The 20,830-nt window shown below is 39.0% G+C and overlaps 1 protein-coding gene across 42 annotated transcripts in view; it reads right to left on the minus strand.

The window, feature by feature from the left end:
- The window catches only part of PTK2 (protein tyrosine kinase 2), a 349,037-nt gene that overhangs the window by 220,612 nt on the left and 107,595 nt on the right, over nucleotides 1–20,830 (minus strand). For 28 of the 42 annotated variants that reach the window (XM_037728934.1, XM_037728949.1, XM_037728947.1 and 25 more), the window contains 2 exons: nucleotides 13,992–14,218; nucleotides 2,484–2,650 (listed from right to left, as the gene is read on the minus strand). In XM_037728934.1, the coding sequence (XP_037584862.1) occupies nucleotides 2,484–2,650; nucleotides 13,992–14,186 (362 nt within the window). In that variant the 5' untranslated portion in view covers nucleotides 14,187–14,218. The remainder of the gene's footprint in view (nucleotides 1–2,483; nucleotides 2,651–13,991; nucleotides 14,219–20,830) is intronic. The other 14 variants (XM_037728951.1, XM_037728962.1, XM_037728960.1 and 11 more) reach the window with 1 other exon arrangement.

Consider the following 20,830-nt stretch of genomic DNA (forward strand, 5'->3'; position numbering starts at 1 on the left):
TAGTAGAGACGGGGTTTCACCATGTTGACCAGGATGGTCTCGATCTCTTGACCTCATGATCCACCCGCCTCGGCCTCCCAAAGTGCTGGGATTACAAGCGTGAGCCACTGCGCCCGGCCTCACCAATCTTTTTTTTTTGAGACAGAGTCTTACTCTGTCACCCAGACTGGAGTGCAATGGCATGATCTTGGCTCACTGCAACGTCCACCTCCCGAGTTCAAGCAATTCTCCTGCCTCAGCGTCCCAAGTAGCTAGGATTACAGGCACCTGCCACCATGCCTGGCTAATTTTTGTATTTTTAGTAAAGATGGGGTTTCACCGTGTTGGCCAGGCTGATCTTGAACTCTTGACCTCAAGTAATTCACTTGCCTCAGCCTCTCAAAGTCCTAGGATTACAGGTATGAGCCACCATGCCCGGTCAACTTTTACTAATCTTAAAAAGCCTGGTTACATTTTCCTACACAACATTATTCCTATATTGAGATCTGATTTTTAAAACCTGTAGTATGAAGCCAGACAGCTAAATTCAAATCAAAGCTATGTTCTAACTACAAGTTTATCAATTTTGTTTTCATCTGTAAATTAAGAACAATGGTAGTCTCTAACTCATAGGGTTTGGGGACAGTCAAATGAAATATATATTTAAGTTATCTGGTGTAAGCAGCATATAGCTGGCAGAGTCCCTGGCTCAGTCACAAGGCATCAATATCAATGTCATCGTCATCATCATCATCATTATTATTATTATTATGAGCAGTAGTATCTTGATCACCCTTTAATCTAGTACGGTCAATCTATGAGAAATTCTATCTAACCCAGTCTAAACTTTTCTTCCTTTTGAGGACTCAAGACCCTGTCAGTGCCTATTTAATTTTACCTGAAAAAAAGTGAAATAAATTGGCTTAAAAGAACAGTAACAACAACAATCTACTATACTTAGATAGATTCAATGACGATTTTCTTGAGCACTAAGGATTTCCTTATAACAAAGTTTGCATCTGACATGTCTATATAAACCAAGATAATAGAATTGTATTAAATAAAAGTACCTTGACATAGGAGGATTGTCTGAATAGGGGAGTTTGCGATCAGCCCTAGCAACATAGCAAGGTGCCCATCTCAAAAACAAAACAAAACAAAACAAAAACCCTGCAGGTATTTTTATCTAACTTTTACATATCCTTTGGGAATGCTTACTTGCATAACTGACTAAATAGTTGGAGGTCACATCTTCTCTAGCTATTGATGTGAACCAACCAAACTATATTCTCAAGGAATATTTTGTTGGCTTGGTTCCAGCTACCTGAAGAATTTGAAAATACTACTGTATTTCTTTGATGAACTCTGTAACTGGGGTAGGGATTTATTCAGGCTGGGCACAGTGGCTCACACCTGTAATCCCAACATTTTGGAGGCCAAGGTGGGTAGACTGCTCGAGCCCAGGAGTTTGAGACCTGTCTGGGCAAAATGGTAAAACCCCATCTCTACAAAAGATACAAAAAATTAGCAGGGTGTGGTATGTGTGCCTATAGTCCCAGCTACTCAGGGGGCTGAAGTGGGAGGATCGCTTGAGCTGAAGAGGTCAAGGCTGCAGTGAGCCATGTTCATACCACAGTACTGCAGCCTGGGCAACAGGACAACACCCTGTCGCAAAGAAGAAAAAAATATTATTCCACCTAAACATGTTTTTCTTTTAAAATGTCTACCCTAATCAATCTAGATTCTTGAAAGTTACTGACCCTTTGAATGTACTCTTCAATCTACAACTATCTTTATTTCTGTAGCATTACCTCTAACAATTAGCACCCTAGAGAAGAAAGCCCATTTTTACAAGTTACACTTCTCTCAAAAGTATTTTAGATATAGAATTTCCTACCACCATCTTGAGTTGCTTGTTAAAAAGAAAAAAGTAGGGGAGAACAAGAAAAAGAACACTTATAGGGAATTCTTTTAATTTACTCTGAAATAATTTTATTTTCCTAACATTTCGACAGGAGTCACTAAGAGATTACTTCCTAATTTTAATGTTGCATGTGAATAGCAAATACACACTCGTTCTTTGTAGGTGCGCGCTAGATTACTGGGCATGGTAAAAACAAGCTACGTAGCCCATTAATAAGGTATTTAGGTGTGCTATCAACTCCTGCTACATAGAAGGATAAGAAATGAAAATGTAAAAAAAAAAAAACCGGGTTTGAGTTTTACTGGGAGCAAAAGTTGAAACAAAGTAGCACTGATGAGAATTCAGCTAACAAAAGACCATCACAGTAGACTGACATAGCTCAAAGTATAGTTAATAGTATTTAAAAGCTAGAAGTCTAGAAGAGATCACTGATTAATAATTACTAATCAATTTTGTTTATACCAGAGTTGTAATGACAAGCACTGTGAAAATTAAGCATATACATTTATTATCCTGTGCATGGTTTTTAAAAGCAAAACAAATCAAGTGTGCATCACACCAAAGCAGGTTTATATCTTACTTCCACTCCTCTGGTGGGTGGGCAAGCTCATACTTCTCCCTCACACTGGAGACGCCCATATCCACGTGAAGCCAGTGAACCTCCTCTGACCGCAGGTGACTGAGGCGGAATCCATAGCAGGCCACATGCTTTACTTTGTGACTGTCCACTATCTTCTGAATGATGCCCTAAAACACACCCCCCCACAAGAATGACTGTTATAAACTGAAACAAAAACAAAAACAAAAAAACAGAACCGTAAGCTAAAACGTAATGCAATGTTCACTTCTTACCAGAAATCTTTGGTATAAGAATATCAAGTTAAATAAATTACTTAGGAATCTTTGTTTCTGAAATAGTATTTTCAAGAACAAGGAAAAGTTTTAGAAAACAAAACAAAAAGATGGTCTCCTTTATTAATAAGGCATGTAAACTTAAAAATGCATTTCTGCAATTCCACTGTCATCACCCTCCAAACCTGTCAAAGTATACCAGCTATCTTTCAGTTACTACTTTCTAAGATCCAGACCCAAGGAGGGAGTTATACTTTCTAAAACAGGGAGATCATACTGCTCAAGACCAGGCTGCAACATTCATAATCATTTTTTTTAAAAAACATACATTCAGGAACATACAGTTAATGCTATGTTTTTGGTGACACTGAAGATATATGAAAAGTTTGTTGAATTTGGGTCTAATCACTTTATTACTTGCTCATTAAAAATTATTATGCAGTAATATAAAATGCTCCCAAATCTAATGCTTCTAACATGTGTTCCCTTGAGTTCAGAGGAAAAAGTCACCTTTGAATAAGGTCATCGGAGAAGGTACCCTAGAGATGGTGAAATTTCTCCTGAGCAATGGAAAGGCTAAGTGTTAGAAGGGACTCTTGCCCTGTACCTGCCTAGGTATGAAGGCCATGGGAGAATATATTTTTAAGTGGGCAGCATGTATGGAAGACTCACTTGGGAATATGACAGAACCATCTGCTGCCCTTTACGTGAAGGTATGCAAATCACACCAAATTGTGACTTTCTCAGTCTTTTAGGTGATAAGACAAGTTTTTAAAAAATGATGCTTATGGCCAGGCGCAGTATGGCTCACGCCTGTAATCCCAGCACTTTGGGAGGCTGAGGCAGGTGGATCGCAAGGTCAGGAGTTTGAGACCAGCCTGAACAATATGGTGAAAACCAGGCTCTACTAAAAATACAAAAAAAATTAATTGGATATGGTGGCGCTTGCCTGTAGTGCGAGCTACTTGGGAGGCTGAGGCAGAAGAATCACTTGAACCCTGGAGGTGGAGGTTGCAGTGAGCCGAGATCACACCACTGCACTCCAGCCTGGGTGACAGGGCGAGATTCCATCTCAAAAAAAAAAAAAAAAAAAAAAGATGCTGATAGTAAAATGAAAAATGTCTATGAAAAAAAATCACTGGCTTTTAAAATTAGCAATTAATTGAAGTTATAATAAAACTTTTACTGTAAAACACATATAAAAGTTCCTGCACTCACCAAGTGTTGCTTTATTACAGCACAATGCTGCTGACCATGACAAAGGATATTATCCCTAGCCTTCTCCATAAGCAATGATAAATCGTAACATGTACCATATACAAAAACTGTCCAAAACCCAGTGTATGCACACTGAGGACACGTGCTCCCAATACGGGTGCCTGGCATGTGCCAGGCCTCCCAGGGCACTGAGTGAATGAAGTGGTAGAGTCAATCTCTGGTTCAGACAACTCAATCCCGGGTACAAAGCTGTTTGTCAAGCACAGGAAGTGGATGAGAGAGGGACAGAGGTAGGGAGTAAACACGGTATCAAGAGAAAAGGCATGAACAAAGGGCCAGGCTGGAAGAGTCAAAGATAGCTTCATAAAGATGATGAATTCACATCAGGACAGGAGGGATGTTTGCAGCCTACAGCCTCCTATGTGGAACTGATACAGGCATAAAATGTCCTTCCTGGCTTTTTGATCCAAGGCCCAGAATTTCTGACAGGGTCGCTGTAAATGGCAGTACCCTACCTACACAAGGATGTTTAGCTGAGGCTGAACCCAACCCATGTTCTAGTCTTTAAGCCTTGTGCTCTGGGGTGGGTAATTTGCCTAGAGGAAGGAGCACCTTTTAACAATTCTCTCTGAAGTGATTTCTGCAGCTGCTTGCCAACACACAAATCCCTGAACTATAAAGGATGGAAGCTAGTACCTCTGAAATTCCCACAAAAGCTCCTAGTTCCTTGTCCAGCTTTTCCAGGTCAACATCCAGTGCACACCAACACTAGTTATCCTCGGTAAAGCATAGGTCAGAAAGTCTCCTTGCTCCACAGCTCACCAATTCAAGAAGAGCCTCTCTCTTGTTAAAGCTGCGATCAATGTCTACAGTGGTCTCTAGCCGTCTGCCTCAAGTTACTTGATCTATCCTTCCATAACCTGATGTTGAATGCATGGCAGTACGGAACACAAATCATTTCTTATAATTGTCACCATTACATCCTAAGAGAAAGCCCACCTTCTCTGATTGCCTTCAGTATTGACCCCATGAAAAAAATCACTTCATCTCCTCTAAACTCACAGCACACACATAGGAGACCTGCAGCAAACCAGTCTCAAAGAGACTTAGCCCAGAACTTTGGTATTTGTTAGGGAAAAGTAGGTTTCCGTCTTGGAGTTTTATGAAACAGAATATTGTTCCATTCACTTGATCATGCTGCCTGAAGAGACTCAGAGTGGCTTTAAGTGTAGATGTGAGTAACACAGCCTTTGCATAGGGTAGTATCTCTTGAGTAAACCAGCATTCAACTTTCACTCTCCATGAAATAGTGGAAAGCAATAAACTTGTTTCATTTTTTGCTTTCTCACTATGCGTCCATTTTGTACTCTGTCCTATTTCTCATTCTCTAGCACCCTTATAAATTTCTCTAGATAGCAGCAAACATTACAAATATACAAAGTGCTTAAATATGTGGTGCTAAATGCATATACTCAGTAGCTTAAGTAATTCTGAGAACTAAATATTTGGTCCGGATAACTCAACAAATAACTCTAGTTGAGAACTATGTATTTAGTGAGGAATGCATACTCAACCAACCCTACAGTGCTGCCATATGGAAGTGCCCCATTTTCATAACACACACACATACACTTAGAATAAAAATACTGTCTCTAAGGAGATAATAGGACATGGGTTTTAAATATGCCACTAAAGGTACCAGAATTAAATTTAAATTTCTCATCACAGCTTTGAAGGCACATCTGGTCCTATGAAACACACAACGATAGTTGGCTACTCTGAAACCTCTGTCTCTCCATTTATCTCATATCCCAAGTGTCAGAAATACACATCTTTTTCTGATTAGATTCTCACAGTAGACATTCACAGTGTAAGAATTCTTTTTAAGGTTAAAAGAAACCAGTGCTCACATCGTGCTTCTATCTTATCAGGAACATAACATTAAATATGCAAAGTCATTTTATACTCATGAATAAAGATTTCCTTGTTCTGAAGGAGAAAGGAAGGTGTAAATGAAAATACTGCTATTAACATCCTTCTAGCTGTCATCAAATGTGTTTACGAGCACCACATAGAGAGACAAAATTTCCTTTAACTGAAACATTTTGATAAGTACAACCAAACTGCCTGCTCATCAAGAAAACTATACCAATTATACTTGATGCATAAGGTTACAGACTGTCCTTTTATCTCACATTAATAAATAAAGTCAATCTTAAGATGATCAATTTGATGACCAAAAAATCTCCCACAGGTATTTTACCGTTGTTATGATGATTTTATTTCCCTGATTACTTACTAATGATATGAGGCCATAATTTTGTTCATTTCTAAAAGTTTTTATTTTATTATTTTGCTTGGTTCCATTTAGCCACTTACCTTTTAGATAGTACTGTCAAACAAGTGACCGTCACCACAATGACCTTCGAAATAGGTCATGTAACTCTTTCCTTCATGTTTATTATTTCATGAACTGTTCATTCATTTATTCAATGAACATTTAAAGTGCCCACTACATGCATGATGTTAGTGACGCCATGACGGTTAAGATGCAATCCTTACCTTAAGAAGTCTTAGGAGTCTCACAGGGGAAAGACATGACAATGAATATGTGCAAATGAGTAGCAAGTGGTTTGTGGGGAGGAGGAGACAAAAAGGGGGTATTTGACATTTTTAGCTATATTCTCACACTTAATTTTCAGATTTGCTTATTTCTAGAAGAGATATCTGAGGCAACATACATTGCTGACACTGTTCAAGTCCTTATTGCCTCCTAAGAATTACCAAATATAATCATCATTACTGATTCCTCTATAGTATTGTTTCTTTTCCTCCATGTGTTTCTCTTTCAGATACTCTTCACATTTAGAAAACCAAGGGATTCCTACCAGTCTTCTAGGAGGCTTTCATCACTGGGTTATCAAAAAACAAGATCCAAAAATTCAAATCCTGCTCTCCAATACCTAGTATGTTTCCTCCGCTTGGTCCAGTAGTAAACTAGGAGACCTTCTAAAAGCCTTCCAAGACAAAGAATGCACTTTTTGTATCTTGATGGTCCATAGTCACTGTATTAGTTCCCTATTACTGCTGTAATAAATCACCACAAACTTGGGGGCTTAAAACACAACAAGTTTTGTTTAGTTTTGTAGATCACAAGTATGAAATGAGTCTCGCTGGCCTAAAATAAAGATGTCAGCAGGGATGTGCTGTTTTCTGGAAGCTCTTAGCTTGCCTTTTCCAGCTTCCAGAGGGCACCTGCACTCCTTGGCTCACGGTCCTCTTCTTCCTTCGATTTTGTATCTGATCCTTCTTTCATATTCACTTCCCTCTGACTACAGTAAGGAAAGGCCTGCTGCAGTGAAAAACTCATGATCTCCCCATCTTAAGATCTACAGCCTTAATCACATCTGCAAAGTCCCTTTAACCTTGTAAGGGGACATCTGCACAGATTCTAGGGATCAGGATGTAGGCATCTTTAGGGGCCATCATCCTGCCTATGGGAAATCACTACCTGAATCACTATCTCTAAGGATTTTAAATTCAAAATTTTTTCTTTCTCACACTCTCCTAGCTCGGGTTCTCCTCCTTAACATGGCTTGTACGCTTTTTCTTAAAGCTTTTCTTTCTAGCTTTCTTCCTGGATGATACTTTCTATCCTGTAAAGGAAGATTTTAATTTTCTAAGACCTCCATAGTCCTTTCTAGAATCAAAACTATTTGAATCCATAACAATCAATGTTCAAGTTTTTAAATGCACATTCACCTGCACCTCTATCAGAGAGAACAGCTTACACTTCTAACACACATAATGTGTCCAGTGATGACACCTAACAATAAACACTGAAGGCTGTTGGACTGCTCTGAAAAGTCCTCCAGGTACCTACCTATGGCTAAACTTAGAGAAAACTCCCTGAAGAATTCCCTTCCCCTACAGATACCAGTTGTTTATAGCACAGTTTCTTCTTGTAGAATCCCAAATCACTGTGCATTTTCCCATTTCCATCAGAAGGATGATTTTAAATTGAGCACAATGTTACTGCCCATTGCTAGTCTTCCCACTACCAGCTTGGTAACAGTAATTAGTATTAATCCAGCCCAACACACCCATACTTTAGCAAACTACATGAACTGATTTTTTTCTATATACTATTACAGATTCAGATTTACCAACCATTTCCTAGTGGCTCATGACAAGTACTGAAACCCGAGGATGTGCTATACATTTAGAAAAGTTCAATGTACCAGTCAGAAAAAATTTAAGGGGTTTTGAAGGTGATAAGAATACTGTCCCAGAACTCAATGGTGGTGTAATCTTAAGCAGCATCATATAGTACTTGCCCAGTATTTGCCTGGTGCATGGGCATAAAATCATTTGTTCTAGTCCTTGTAACGTCTTTTTTAAAAAATACACTAGGTACAAAGATTTGACAGAGATATCAGTAAAGTGGGGTATGGCTTTGACTAGGTATAATCTTTGACTATTAAATCAATCTCTTTGTGGTTATTTGTCAATTAAGGCTTTCTACTTCTGTGGCCAATTTTCCTAACATATTTCTGTCAGGATTTCACCTAGGGTGCCACACAGTCATTCAAAAAAGTACCTATACTTACTGAGCACCTGCTGTTTGCCGGCTAGACACTGTTAGAGACGCTGGCGATAATATCATTAAGTACAAAGGTCTCTGATGTCACAGAACTTAACAAGGGGGGGAATCAAACAGCTAGTAAATGAGCAAACAAATCAAGAACAAAACAATGTCAATAATGACGATCTGAAAAAAATAAAACAGTGATAGAAGATAGGGGAGCATTCTTAGGCTGGGATGCCCCAAGAGGCAGTTAGTAAGGGCAGGATGAGAACAAGCGAGGAGCCAGATTCTGTAGGTCCTTGTAGGCCACAAAAAAAAATTTGACTTTTAGTCTGAGAGAAATGCGGAGCTCTTGTGGGGTTCTGGGCAAATCACTGATTCAGTGACTGGCATGTTAGAGAAAACAAGAAGTAGAAAGAAAAAGTGAGTGACAAGGACAGAAGGTGACAGGGCATGATAGGGGAGGAGTTGGGGGACAAGGGGGAGACTCTCAAAGGATGTGCATGTTTACTAAATGAAGATAGGTTCTGAGTGGAGGAGTGAGGTGCTCTGGCTTTCATCTCTCCAGGATCATTCTGGCTGCTGGGCTGTCAACAGACTGAGGAGAGCAATCAGGGAAACAAGACTTCAGTTAGGCTACCAAGCCACACTGTATGGGAGAGACATTTTAAGGCAGCTGCTAGAGAGGAGCTCAAAGAAAGAGGTGAAAGGGGTAGCAGTGGAGGCAATATGAAATAGGTAGGCTCCAAATATATTTTTGAAGATAAAGTGGACTGAATTGGTTAATATATTGGAAATGGCTTGAGAGCAAAAGAAGAGAAGATGACTGCAAATGGATCTAAGTAACTAAAAGATGAAGTAACCCTTTAACTGGAGCATTGGATGGTTATTTTGTAGCAAGAAGTGTACAGACAGAGAAGTGAGGTACAAATGCTGGGGAAAGAGAAGATACAAAAATGTGTGGACCTTTGCAAGTACTGCAGGTTGAAGAAAGTGGAGGAGGTGTGAAATGGTTGTCTAGGAGAGAACTAGATGAGGGAAAACAGCATGACAGCTGGGTAGCACTAAGGTTGCAAATCTAGAATGAGATCAATCAGAGGATGGAGACAGGTGGAGAATAGGCAGAAGTTGGATTAAATTGTGGTGGTAGATTCAAGAGATTATGGGGACATTAAGAGAGGTACAAGAGGGACAGCATACAAGGCAGCAAGTATGACAATGGACCACTGTCTCTGCATCCTGCTCCAGAATTTTCTTCTGGGCTCAGTTTTTTCCATGCTGCATTATATCATCTAATTGTTTTTTCAAAGAGAGCCCATGCTGTTAGCTTTCTAACGTCACTACTTCTCTGCAGATACTTTCATTTCACATTATCTTGATTAATAATTTATCTGATAGACTTCTAAGGTATACGTTATTTTCCCTGAGCCCTCTGAAGATACTGTTCCAATGTCTTCTTGCATCCAGCATTGCTGATGAAAAGTCTGGCGTAGGCTGGGTGCGGTGGCTCACACCTTTAATCCCAGCACTTTGGGAGGTTGAGGCAGGTGGATCACCTGAGGTTAGGAGTTCAAGACCAACCTAACCAACATGGAGAAACCCCGTCTCTACTAAAAACACAAAATTAGCCAAGCATGGTGGTGTATGTCTGTAATCCCAGCTACTCGAGGGGCTGAGACAGGAGAATCGCTTGAACCCTGCAGGCTAAGGTTGTGGTGAGCCAAGATCGCACCACTGCACTACAACCTGGGCAATGACAGTGAAACTCTGTCTCAAAAAAAAAAGTCTGGTGTAAATGTCATTCTTTCTCTTAGGGGACTTCTCTGGTAGAATTTGGGAATTTTATGTCATTATTTTTCTGAATTATCACTGACATGTTTCCAGATGACTGATCTTATTCAACACTGTACAGCCTGGATTTCTCTTGGCTCTTTTAGATTGACTCCATACTTCTCTCTAAAGCTGCCTGAAGCATGGTACTGACACCTAGCCAAACCTATGGCCAAGATAAGTGACGTTTGTAACCATGGGTTCCTGAGCTGTTTGAGGTGCAGAATATACCAGCCTGTCAGTACGATTTCATAATCATAACTGGACTGACGAGGTACATCTAATTTTGGCAGCACTTGAGCAGGTCCACAGGTTGAGGCTGGCTATGTAGATGGAAAGTACCTGTGTGATCCTCTCACAGACCCCCACCACTTCCTCATACTGAGGTGCTTCACACATAAGCCAGTAATGGTTTCACATCTACAGAAAAAAACATGTCCAAGGCCAAGAGGCCTGTACCAAAGATCTTCAGATCACTTAAATGAGTTATCATTATACTAGTATTGCTGTAATGGATTTTGCCTATAAACTGTGGAATCCTGTGAATCTTTTCGGCAACCAAACATTAATTAATGTACAATTAGCACATATAATTGTAAAAGCAGTAATACTTATTAATTGAGGCATGAAAATAAAGCCACTATAATGAAATGTTACAAAAATCCAGATGTTCTTGGTGAAAACAAATCTTTAAACTCCTCAAAAGGTTTTGGTTTTTCTGATCTAGTCTTTATGAGAATTGCTTTCTATAGAGCACAACTGTCCAGCAGAAATATAATGCAAGTCACATAAGTAATTTTAAAATTTCTAGTAGCCACAGCCAAAAAACAAATAATAAAAAGAAAAAGGTGAACTCAATTACAATGATATAGTTAACCTATTATATCAAAAGTATTATCATTCAGAATGTAATCATAACACACTGATGAGATACTTTATTGTTTTCTTACTAAGCCTTTGAAATGTGGAATGTATTTTTATACTATAGCACACGTCAATTCAGGGTAGCAACATTCAAGTGCTCAACAACTCCACATAGGTATGATAATGGGCAGTGTAGCTATACTGAGTTTAAGACTGAATCAAATTATTCAGTACATGAATAACAATAAGGCATATCATTTCAGAAAATAGTTGTGTGGCATCCCCTTTGATGATGTTACTCAATGGTCAGTCCTTAAATCTAAATTCTAACAATCCCCACTTCCTGTTCGTAGGTCATCAGGCCTTCAAATACTATGGTGTTTATTCCATTTTTCTCTTTCCTAACAATATCTTGTATCCATAATGTTCCTTTGTCTGATACCTCTTATTTGGGAGAAAGATGTCACAGACATGTTCTTCAGTACTACTTTGTTCGGATGTGCAAATCCACTCATTAATTTACAATTAAGATACTGCATTTTCAAATGTTAAAGGCATTAAAGCATTCAATGGGAAGTGGGTTACGAATAATATCCAGTCTTCCATCACAGTGACTCAGTATCATGAGAACCTCATGCTATCCCAGGAAAGGGCTATGGTGAATTCAATGCCAATTGTGATTTTTCTGCCCCAATTTGAAAATAATTAACTGATAATTTGCCAATTACTATGAAATAAAACACCTTGCTTGTGGCCATATAGATTTGATCAGATTAATCTTTACAAGTTTGATAAATGAGTTCTAATAACTTATGCATTTGTATCTGATGTAAATTTTTCTTCACAATATGAATGCATGACTAGGAAGTTTTTAACACTGGCTAAAGGCTGACATGCCTGCAGTGACACTGGCTCTGTGGGAGTAATCCCCTTACATGCAGAAAGTTTGATAGTAAAACCATGGCTTATCTGTTACAGTCTTTCCTAGGTGAGTTTTCTGATATAAGTCTTGAACATTTTTGCTAAATGTCTTGTCAAATTCATAATCTCTGAAAGGTTTCCCTCCTTTATGAACGCTCTGAAGTTTATTAGAGCTGATAAAATGATTTTACTGAAGACTGTCCTCCTTCATTGTATCTGAAATCTACAAAGACGAGAACATACACTAAAAGCCTTACATAAGGTTACATCTACAAGGTTTCTTTCCAGTATGAATTACCTGATTAACCTTATGGCAGTATACTCATTGCAAGCCTTTCCACCAAATGACAGTGTTTACCAGGTTAAAAGTAAAACACAGAATTAGAAAAAACTAGAAAAAGCCAACAAGCTTCATAAAAACTTTATAAAAGAGGCTATCATATTTTCAATAATTAATCCATCTGAATAGTTTTCTAATATTAAATTTCAGAGGTAACAAAAAATTATGTAAAATTTATATACAAGACTTTAGCCTAAAATCTTTTTTTCTCTTTTTTTCTAGACAGAGTCTTGCTCTGTTGCCCAGGCTAGAACGCAATAGGGCGATCTCAGCTCACTGCAATCTCTGTCTCCTGGGTTCCAGTGTCTCTCCTGTCTCAGCCTCCTGAGTAGCTGGGACTATAGGGATGTGCCACCATGCCTGGCTAATTTCTATATTTTTTGTAGAGATGGGATTTTGCCATGTTGCCCAGGCTGGTCTCAAACTCCTGACCTCAAGTGACCCACCCACCTTGGCCTCCCGAAGTGCTGGGATTACAAGCGTGGACCACTGCACCCAACCTTTTAGCCTTAAATCTAAATTCTACCAATCCCTTTGCTTTGGTTAAAAATAATAAAGGCATGTAAGTTAGAGAGTAGAAAATTAATTAATTTTGCTATTGTAAAAAAAAAAAAGAGAGAGAGAAAAGAGATATATCTAAACTTCCTTGTCACTGGAAACTTCTCCTTAAAGATGAATATAGACTAGGTAGAGGAGGCTAGGAAAGAGGAGGTATTTAACACTTCATCAAAGCAAACACTAAAAATTTAAATACTGAACTCGGCTTTCTGAAATCACAGTGCTACCTTCTCATTCTCTGTAGCAGGCTCTTCTCCCCCAATTCCATGTTACTACCTTTACTCACCTTCCCAGGCCCAAAGGAAATCCTTTCTAGTACTAACCTCTACATTTAAAAGTTGTTATTCCTCCAAGCTTCCATAAGAACCTCCAGTGAGGCACTTCTGCGCCGTACTATAATCACATTAATGATGTCTCTCCCTACACGCTCTAAGCTGTAAGAGCAAGGACCTCACAGAGACCTTTTACATCTCCAGGACCTAGCACAGTGTCTGACACATAGCATATGTTCAACAGTTTTAAAAGAAATTATCCCATCTGAAATCATGCAAATACCTTCAAAATATACTTTCTAGAAAAATAGCTTACTTCATGAGTATTAGAGGCTATTTTGGTTGTGTTGTTTCCTAGTACTCATCCAAAAGTTTAAAAAAAGAAGCCTAGGAGGGAAAAATAAGTCAATGGCATTCTATGACTAAAATATGATTCAGTCATTATTTTCCTAAGAAATTTTACAACAATTAAAACTCAGGTCAACTGCATATTAACTAATAAATCTTATAATGAAAAGTTTAATATCTCTGTAATATGAAAAGTTCCTGATAAGTTAAATAAAAATTATTACATTGTTTTCATACATGCCATTAAATTTTAACCTAAATAAACATTAAGGATGTCTCACAGAAAAACATACTTACCCTGACATCAGTAGCATCTCCATGCCTGATAATACTGGCCCAGGTGGTTGGCTCACTATTGCTTTCAAAATAATGAAAGACCTTTAATACTCGCTCCATCGCACCAGGAGAACGTTCCATACCAGTACCCAGGTGAGTCTTAGTACTCGAATTTGGTGTGTGATTCAAGTTGGGGTCAAGATAAGCAGCTGCCATTATTTTGCTAGATGCTAAGTATCTGTCATATTCTGTTAAGAGAACAAAATAATTTTTGGTGTATTATACTTGGTATCTACCAATTACAATGTGGTATGCTGATGTTCATATCAAATGGCCTATATTCTCTCTTGATATGTTATATGCAGAAGGAGCCTGAGGAGATTAGAGACCTAACCCACAAAAATAATCACTGTCTCTCCCCACACCCAGAGTAGAACCTGATTTATAGAATAATAAATATTTGTTAAATTTTTAAAAGGCCAGGACTCCAATTTCAGCTGTGTCAAAAAGTATCTACAAACAATGTAACACCCCGACCTACCCCCCTTTTTTACCACAGACTTTAAATTTGTAGGAAAATCTCATAGCAAAGCCAAATTTGTTAACTTGCTGCCTATTTTCAAAAGCTTTTACGTAAAAGCAAAGTTCTTTCCTCATACAATACAAATTCAATGAGTAGTCATTATAGATACTAGACACTGGTGATTAAAAATCACTATAATTAAAATAAGGTCCCCCGCTTTACCAAGTCACTGTTAACAGGAGAATCAGACACAGAGCAACTGAAAACAAAACCAAAAAAGCATGTACAATTAAATTTTTAAAATGCCATAAAGGACTTCTATTTGAGTCTCAAGGAATAGCCTGTACAAGCCTAAACTCCCATTGAGAAAAATGAAAATCCAGATTAACCCAAACAATGTTTGAAGGGCTCAAGACAGAGACATTCTGAGGCAACCAAGACAATGAGTGACACAGATGAAGACAGAAAATGATATGCTAACAGCTGGCTACTTTTTCCCACAGGGCATTTGCCAATTCTGAGCCCTTAAGATCTTGAAGAGCCAAGAAAAGGCTAATGCGAAAGAAACCAGCAGAGCTTTTGGCAGCAAGTGATCAGATCTTCAGAACAAGGGGCCCAGGATTCTGGTGAGAAGGAAGAGTGGAGATTGTGTCAAACACCCTGTGGGTTGTCTCCTGAAGACAGTTACTGAATCCTGAACCTAAGCTGAGAGGGAGCCTCTCAAAACAGTGAAAGGGTTTAGCAAACAGGAATAAGGCCTCAGGAATAAACCACAACAGTCTCAGGACATCCCCAGACTTGCAGTGAGAACAGCTGGGTGCAGAAGCAAAGAGAGCCTTGGAAACCTGAAGTACAATCCCTGCTCGATCCATTGCGGCAGGCCAGGTGCGGCTGCTCATGCCCATAATCTTAGCACTTTGAAATGCTGAGGCAAGACTGCCTGAGCCCAGGAGTTTGAGACCAGCCTGAGCAACATGGCAAAACCTTGTCTCTACCAAAAAATACAAAATTTAGCTTGGGCATGGTAGCATGTTCCTGTAGTCCCAGGATAGCTTGAGCCCAAGAGGTTCAGGCTGTAGTGAGCTATGACTGCATCAATATACTTCAGCCTGAGCTACAGAAAAGACTGTCTTAAAACAAACAAAAGCACACAAAAAAACCCACAGATCCAGCCAGGCACAGATACTCATATCCGTAATCCCAGCACTTTAGGAGGCTGAGGCAGGCAGGCTGTTTGAGCTCAAAAGCTCAAGACCAGCCTAGCCAACTTCGCAAAACTCTGTCTCTACAAAACAATACAATAAAGAGCCAGGAGTCGTGGTGCATGCCTGCGGTCCCAGTTACTCGGGAGGCTGGGGTGGGAGGATCACTTGAGCCCAGGAGGGGAATGCTGCAGTGAGCCAAGATCGTGCCACTGCTCTCCAGCCTGGGCAACAGAGCCAGACCCTGTTGGCTCCCCACTATCTGCCCAGCAAAGAAAAGGGTCAACCCTCTGTTGGTATCAAACAAAGCACAAGTAATATATTTTTCATCCAAAGTATTTTCCAATTAGTTTTTTTTTTTTAAGTATGACAGTACAGCAAAAAAGGGAAAAAATTATCATAAACCAAGTCAAAAGGTGCCAAAAAAACAAACGAAAAATACATGTACCATGTACCATAGAAAAAAGCTAATACCCTTTATATATACAGAAATTCTTTTAAAATGAGAGAGGAAATGATAGAAAAAAATGCAAAGATATGACCAGACAATTAATTAAGAAGATATACCAAGTATAGGCAAGGACGTGAAAAAATTGGAACCTTCCCACGTTGCTGGAAGAATATAAAATGGTACAACTGCTATGAAAATAGTTTGGCAGCTCCTCAAAAGATTAAACATGGAGTTACCATATGAACCAATCATTCCAATTCTAGGTATATATATGCCCAAGAGAAATGAAAACATATGTCCAAATAAAAACTCACGGCCGGGCATGGTGGCTCACGCCTGTAATCCCAGCACTTTGGGAGACTGAGGCGGGTAGACTGCTTGAGCTCAGGATTTCAAGACCAGCCTGGGCAACACAGCAAAACCTCATCTCTACAAAACCCACAAAAATTAGCTGGGTGTCGTGACACGTGCCTGTAGTCCCAGCTACTTGGGAGGTCAAGGATTGTTTGAGCCCAGGAGGTTGAGGCTGCAGTGAGCTGTGATCATGCCACTGCACTCCAGCCTGGGCAACAGAAAGAGTACCCTGTCATAAAACAAAACAAAACAAAACAAAACACTCTTATATGTGAATTTTCACAGCAGCATTATCCACAATACCAAAAAAGTGAAAATAATTCAAATATCCACATCCATCAATGGATAAACTGATTAACAAAATGTGGCATACTCAACAATTAAATATTGTTCAGCAAAAAAAGAAATGAAGCACTGATACATGCTACAACATGGATGAATCTTGGGAACATGATACTACAAAGAAACCAGACATGAAAGACCACAAATTGCGATTTCACCAAGAATATGCAAATCTACAGAGAAGAAAGCAGAATACCCACTGCCAGTGGCTGGGGGTAGGGTAGAGTTGGGAATGGCTGCTAATACGTAAGAAGTTTCTTTTGGGGATGATAGAAACAGTCTGAATTTAGATCATGGTGATAACTGAATATACTAAAGAACACTCAATTGTACACTTTGAAGTCGTTAAAATGGTGAATTTTATGTTACAGGAATTTTACCTCAGTGAAAATATAAATATATAAACTGTCAAATAATTATTTTTAAAAAGGTCATACCAGTACCCTATCTGTTGATAAGAATGCAGAGAAACAGGAACTCTCATATACTGCTGACAGGAATGAGAATTTGCTATAATCTGTATAAAGGGGAATTTGGCAATACCTAACAAAACTACATGTGCCTTCTGACCCAGCAATTCCACTTCTAGGAATTTATGCCGAAGATACACTGTTATGCACCTTTCAGGACACAGGCACAGGCAAGGACTTCATGGCTAAAACAGCAAAAGCAATGGCAACAAAAGCTAAAATAGACAAATAGGATCTAATTAAACTTAAGAGCTTCTGCACAGCAAAAGAAATAATCCTTAGAGTAAACTGGTAACCCACAGAATGGGAAAAAACTTTTGCAATCTACCCATCTGACAAAGGGCTAATATCCAGAATCAACAAGGACCTAAAGCAGATTTACAAGAAAAAAACAAACCCATTCGAAAGTGGGCAAAGAAGATGAACAGACACTTTTCAAAAGAAGACATTTATGAGGCCAAAAAACATGAAAAAATGCTCATCATGATTGGTCATAGAGAAATGCAAATCAAAATCACACTGAGATACTATCTCACGCCAGTCAGAACGGCGATCATTAAAAAATCTGGAGACAACAGATGCTGGAGAGGATGTGGAGAAAAAAGAACACTTTTACACTGTTGGTGGGAGTGTAAATTAGTTCAACCATTATGAAAGACAGTGTGACGATTCCTCAAAGATCTAGAAATAGAAATTCCGTATGACTCAGCAATTCCATTACCGGGTATATACCCAAAGGATTACAAATCGTTCTGTTATAAAGTCACATGCACACGTATGTTTGTTGAGGTGCTATTTACGATAGCAAAGACCTGGAACCAACCCAAATGCTCATCGATGATAGACTGGACAAAGAAAATGTGGCACATATACACCATGAAGTACTATGCAGCCATAAAAAAATGACAAGTTTGTGTCCTTTGTAGAGACATGGATGAATCTAGAAACCATCATTCTCAGCAAACTGACACAAGAACAGAAAACCAAACACCACATGTTTTCACTCATAGGCTGGTGATGAACAGTGAGAACACTCGGGCACAGGGAAGGAAACAACAATCAGTGGGGTAGGTGGTGGGGTGGAGGGGAGGAGAGCGGAGGGACAGCAAGGAAAGGTAAGGATGGGGAGGGATAACACCGGAAGAAATGCCTGATGTAGGTGACGGGGGATGGAGACAGCAAACCACCATGGCATATATGTACCTATGCAACAATCCTGCAGGATGCACCATGTGCACATGTACCCCAGAGCCCAAAGTACAATTAAGAAAAAAAAGAAAGAAAGATATGCTGTTATGGACTAAATGTTTGTGTGCTCCCAAAATTCCTAAGTTGCTACTCTACTCCCCTATATGATGCTATTACAAGGTAGGGTCTTTTGGAGGTAATTTGGATTAGATGAGGTCATAATGATGAGGCCCTATTTGAATGGGATTGGTGCCCTTGTGAGAGTCCACAAACATGCTTCCTCTCTCTGCTCTCCAGAGACATGCTTGAGGATCTAAGCCGGCAGTCTGAAATCTGGAAAAAAGGGTTCTCACCAGAACTCTACCATGCTGTCACTCTGATCTAGGACTTCCAGCCTCTAGACCAGTGAGAAGTTTCTGTTGTTTATAAGCCACCCAGTTTATATATTTTGTTACAGTAGTCCCAAGTGAAGACATATACTTAACAACAAGAAAATACATATGCATAAAGTTATTCACTGCAGCCTTGAAAAGTATCTAAATGTCCATTCATAAGAGACTAATTGAATAAACTATGGTACATTTCCATAATGGAGTACTATGAATCTGCTGGGGGGAAAACAAGAGGAAAGAGGAAGAGCCCTACAATTTCCAGGATTTATTAAGTTCAAAACCCGAAGTGCAAATCACAGCCCGAGTATACCTTTTGAATAAAAAGGAGAAAATAGGAAAATATAAATGTATCTGCTTATTTCTGCAAAATAACCCCACAAAGTAGAAATGGGAGTACAGTGAGATTGGTTACACTTAGGAGAGGTGTGACCAAGATGGAAAGTGCAGGAATGGGGGATGTGTTATGGGGTGGCACTTCTGAGTATACATAAAATACACCCTTATAACTTTTGGTACCATACAGAAGATCTGAAGAGAATGATTAACAAATCTGATCTAATTGACATAGAAATTGACACTATACCTAATAGGATAATACATAGTCTTTGCAAGTACACAAGAAATATTTCCTAAAGTTGGCCATATGCTGAATAAAACAGCAAGATTCAATAAATATCAAAGGACTAAAATTATTCAGAGTATATTCTGTGTCTAGCATTAGGCTAGACAACAACTACAAAATAACTAGAAAATGTTCCATTGCCAGAAATTAACCAATGTATTTCAAGTAACCAATTAGTCAAGAAGAAACTCAAAGTATTTTGAATTAAATGATACAGTGAAAAGTAATATCAAAACAGTGAATGTAGACAGAATTATGCTTAGATTAAAATCTATACATGTGGCAGGACACGGTGGTTCATGCCTATAATCCAAGCACTTTCGGAGGCCGAGATGGGAGGACCATTTCAGGCCAGGAGTTCAAGACCTGCCTGCACAAAATGATTTAGAAATTAGCTGGGTATGGTGGTATGTGCCTGTAGTCCCCGCTGCTCGGGAGGCTGAGGCAGGAGGATTGCTTAAGCCTCAAAGCTCAAAGCTGCAGCAAGTTATGACTGCACCACTGCACTCCAGCCTCGGCAACAGAGCACAACCCTGTCTCCTTAAAAAAAAAAAAAAAAAAAAAAAAAAATTACATATTTAAATACATGTATTAGAAGTGAAGGTTGAGTATCTACAAGACTACACATCAGTGAAAGGGGGATAGTTAATGCATAGAAAAACAGAATGCATAACGTCTAGTATTGGGTAGCACAACTAGGAATTACAGTCAACAAAAATTTATTATTCATTAAAAAATAACAGAGTATAATGAGAACATCTGTAACACAAAAAAGGATAAATGCTTGAGTTTATGGATAGCCCATTTAGCCGGATGTGATTATTATGCACTGTATGCCTGTATCAAAACATCTCATGTATCCCCATAAATATATATATACCTACTATGTACCAATAAAAATGTTTTTAATTAAAAAAAAGAATGCATATTTAAAAGGACAATTTAAAAGCAGAACAAAATCAAAGTAACTCTTTTAAAAAATAAAATTGATACACCTCTTGTAAGACTGATTAAAGATAAAGAATCAAGCAAGCGCAGCTGCTCATGCCTGTAATCCCAGAACTGTGGGAGGCTGATGCGGGTGGATCATGATGTCAGGAGATTTGAGACCAGCCTGACCAATCAGGTGAAACCCCAACTCTACTTTTAAAAAAAAAAAAAAATTAGCTGGGCATGGTGGCACACGCCTGTAATCCCAGCTACTCAGGAGGCTGACGCTGGAGAACTGCTTGAACCCAGAAGGTAGCGGTCACAGTGAGCCAAGATCACGCCACTGCACTCCAGCCTGGGCAGCAAAGTGAGACTCTGTCTCAAAA

The sequence above is a fragment of the Cebus imitator genome, unplaced genomic scaffold (genome assembly GCF_001604975.1).
Source record: "Cebus imitator isolate Cc_AM_T3 unplaced genomic scaffold, Cebus_imitator-1.0 Scaffold284, whole genome shotgun sequence".
Classification (NCBI taxonomy): domain Eukaryota; kingdom Metazoa; phylum Chordata; class Mammalia; order Primates; family Cebidae; genus Cebus; species Cebus imitator.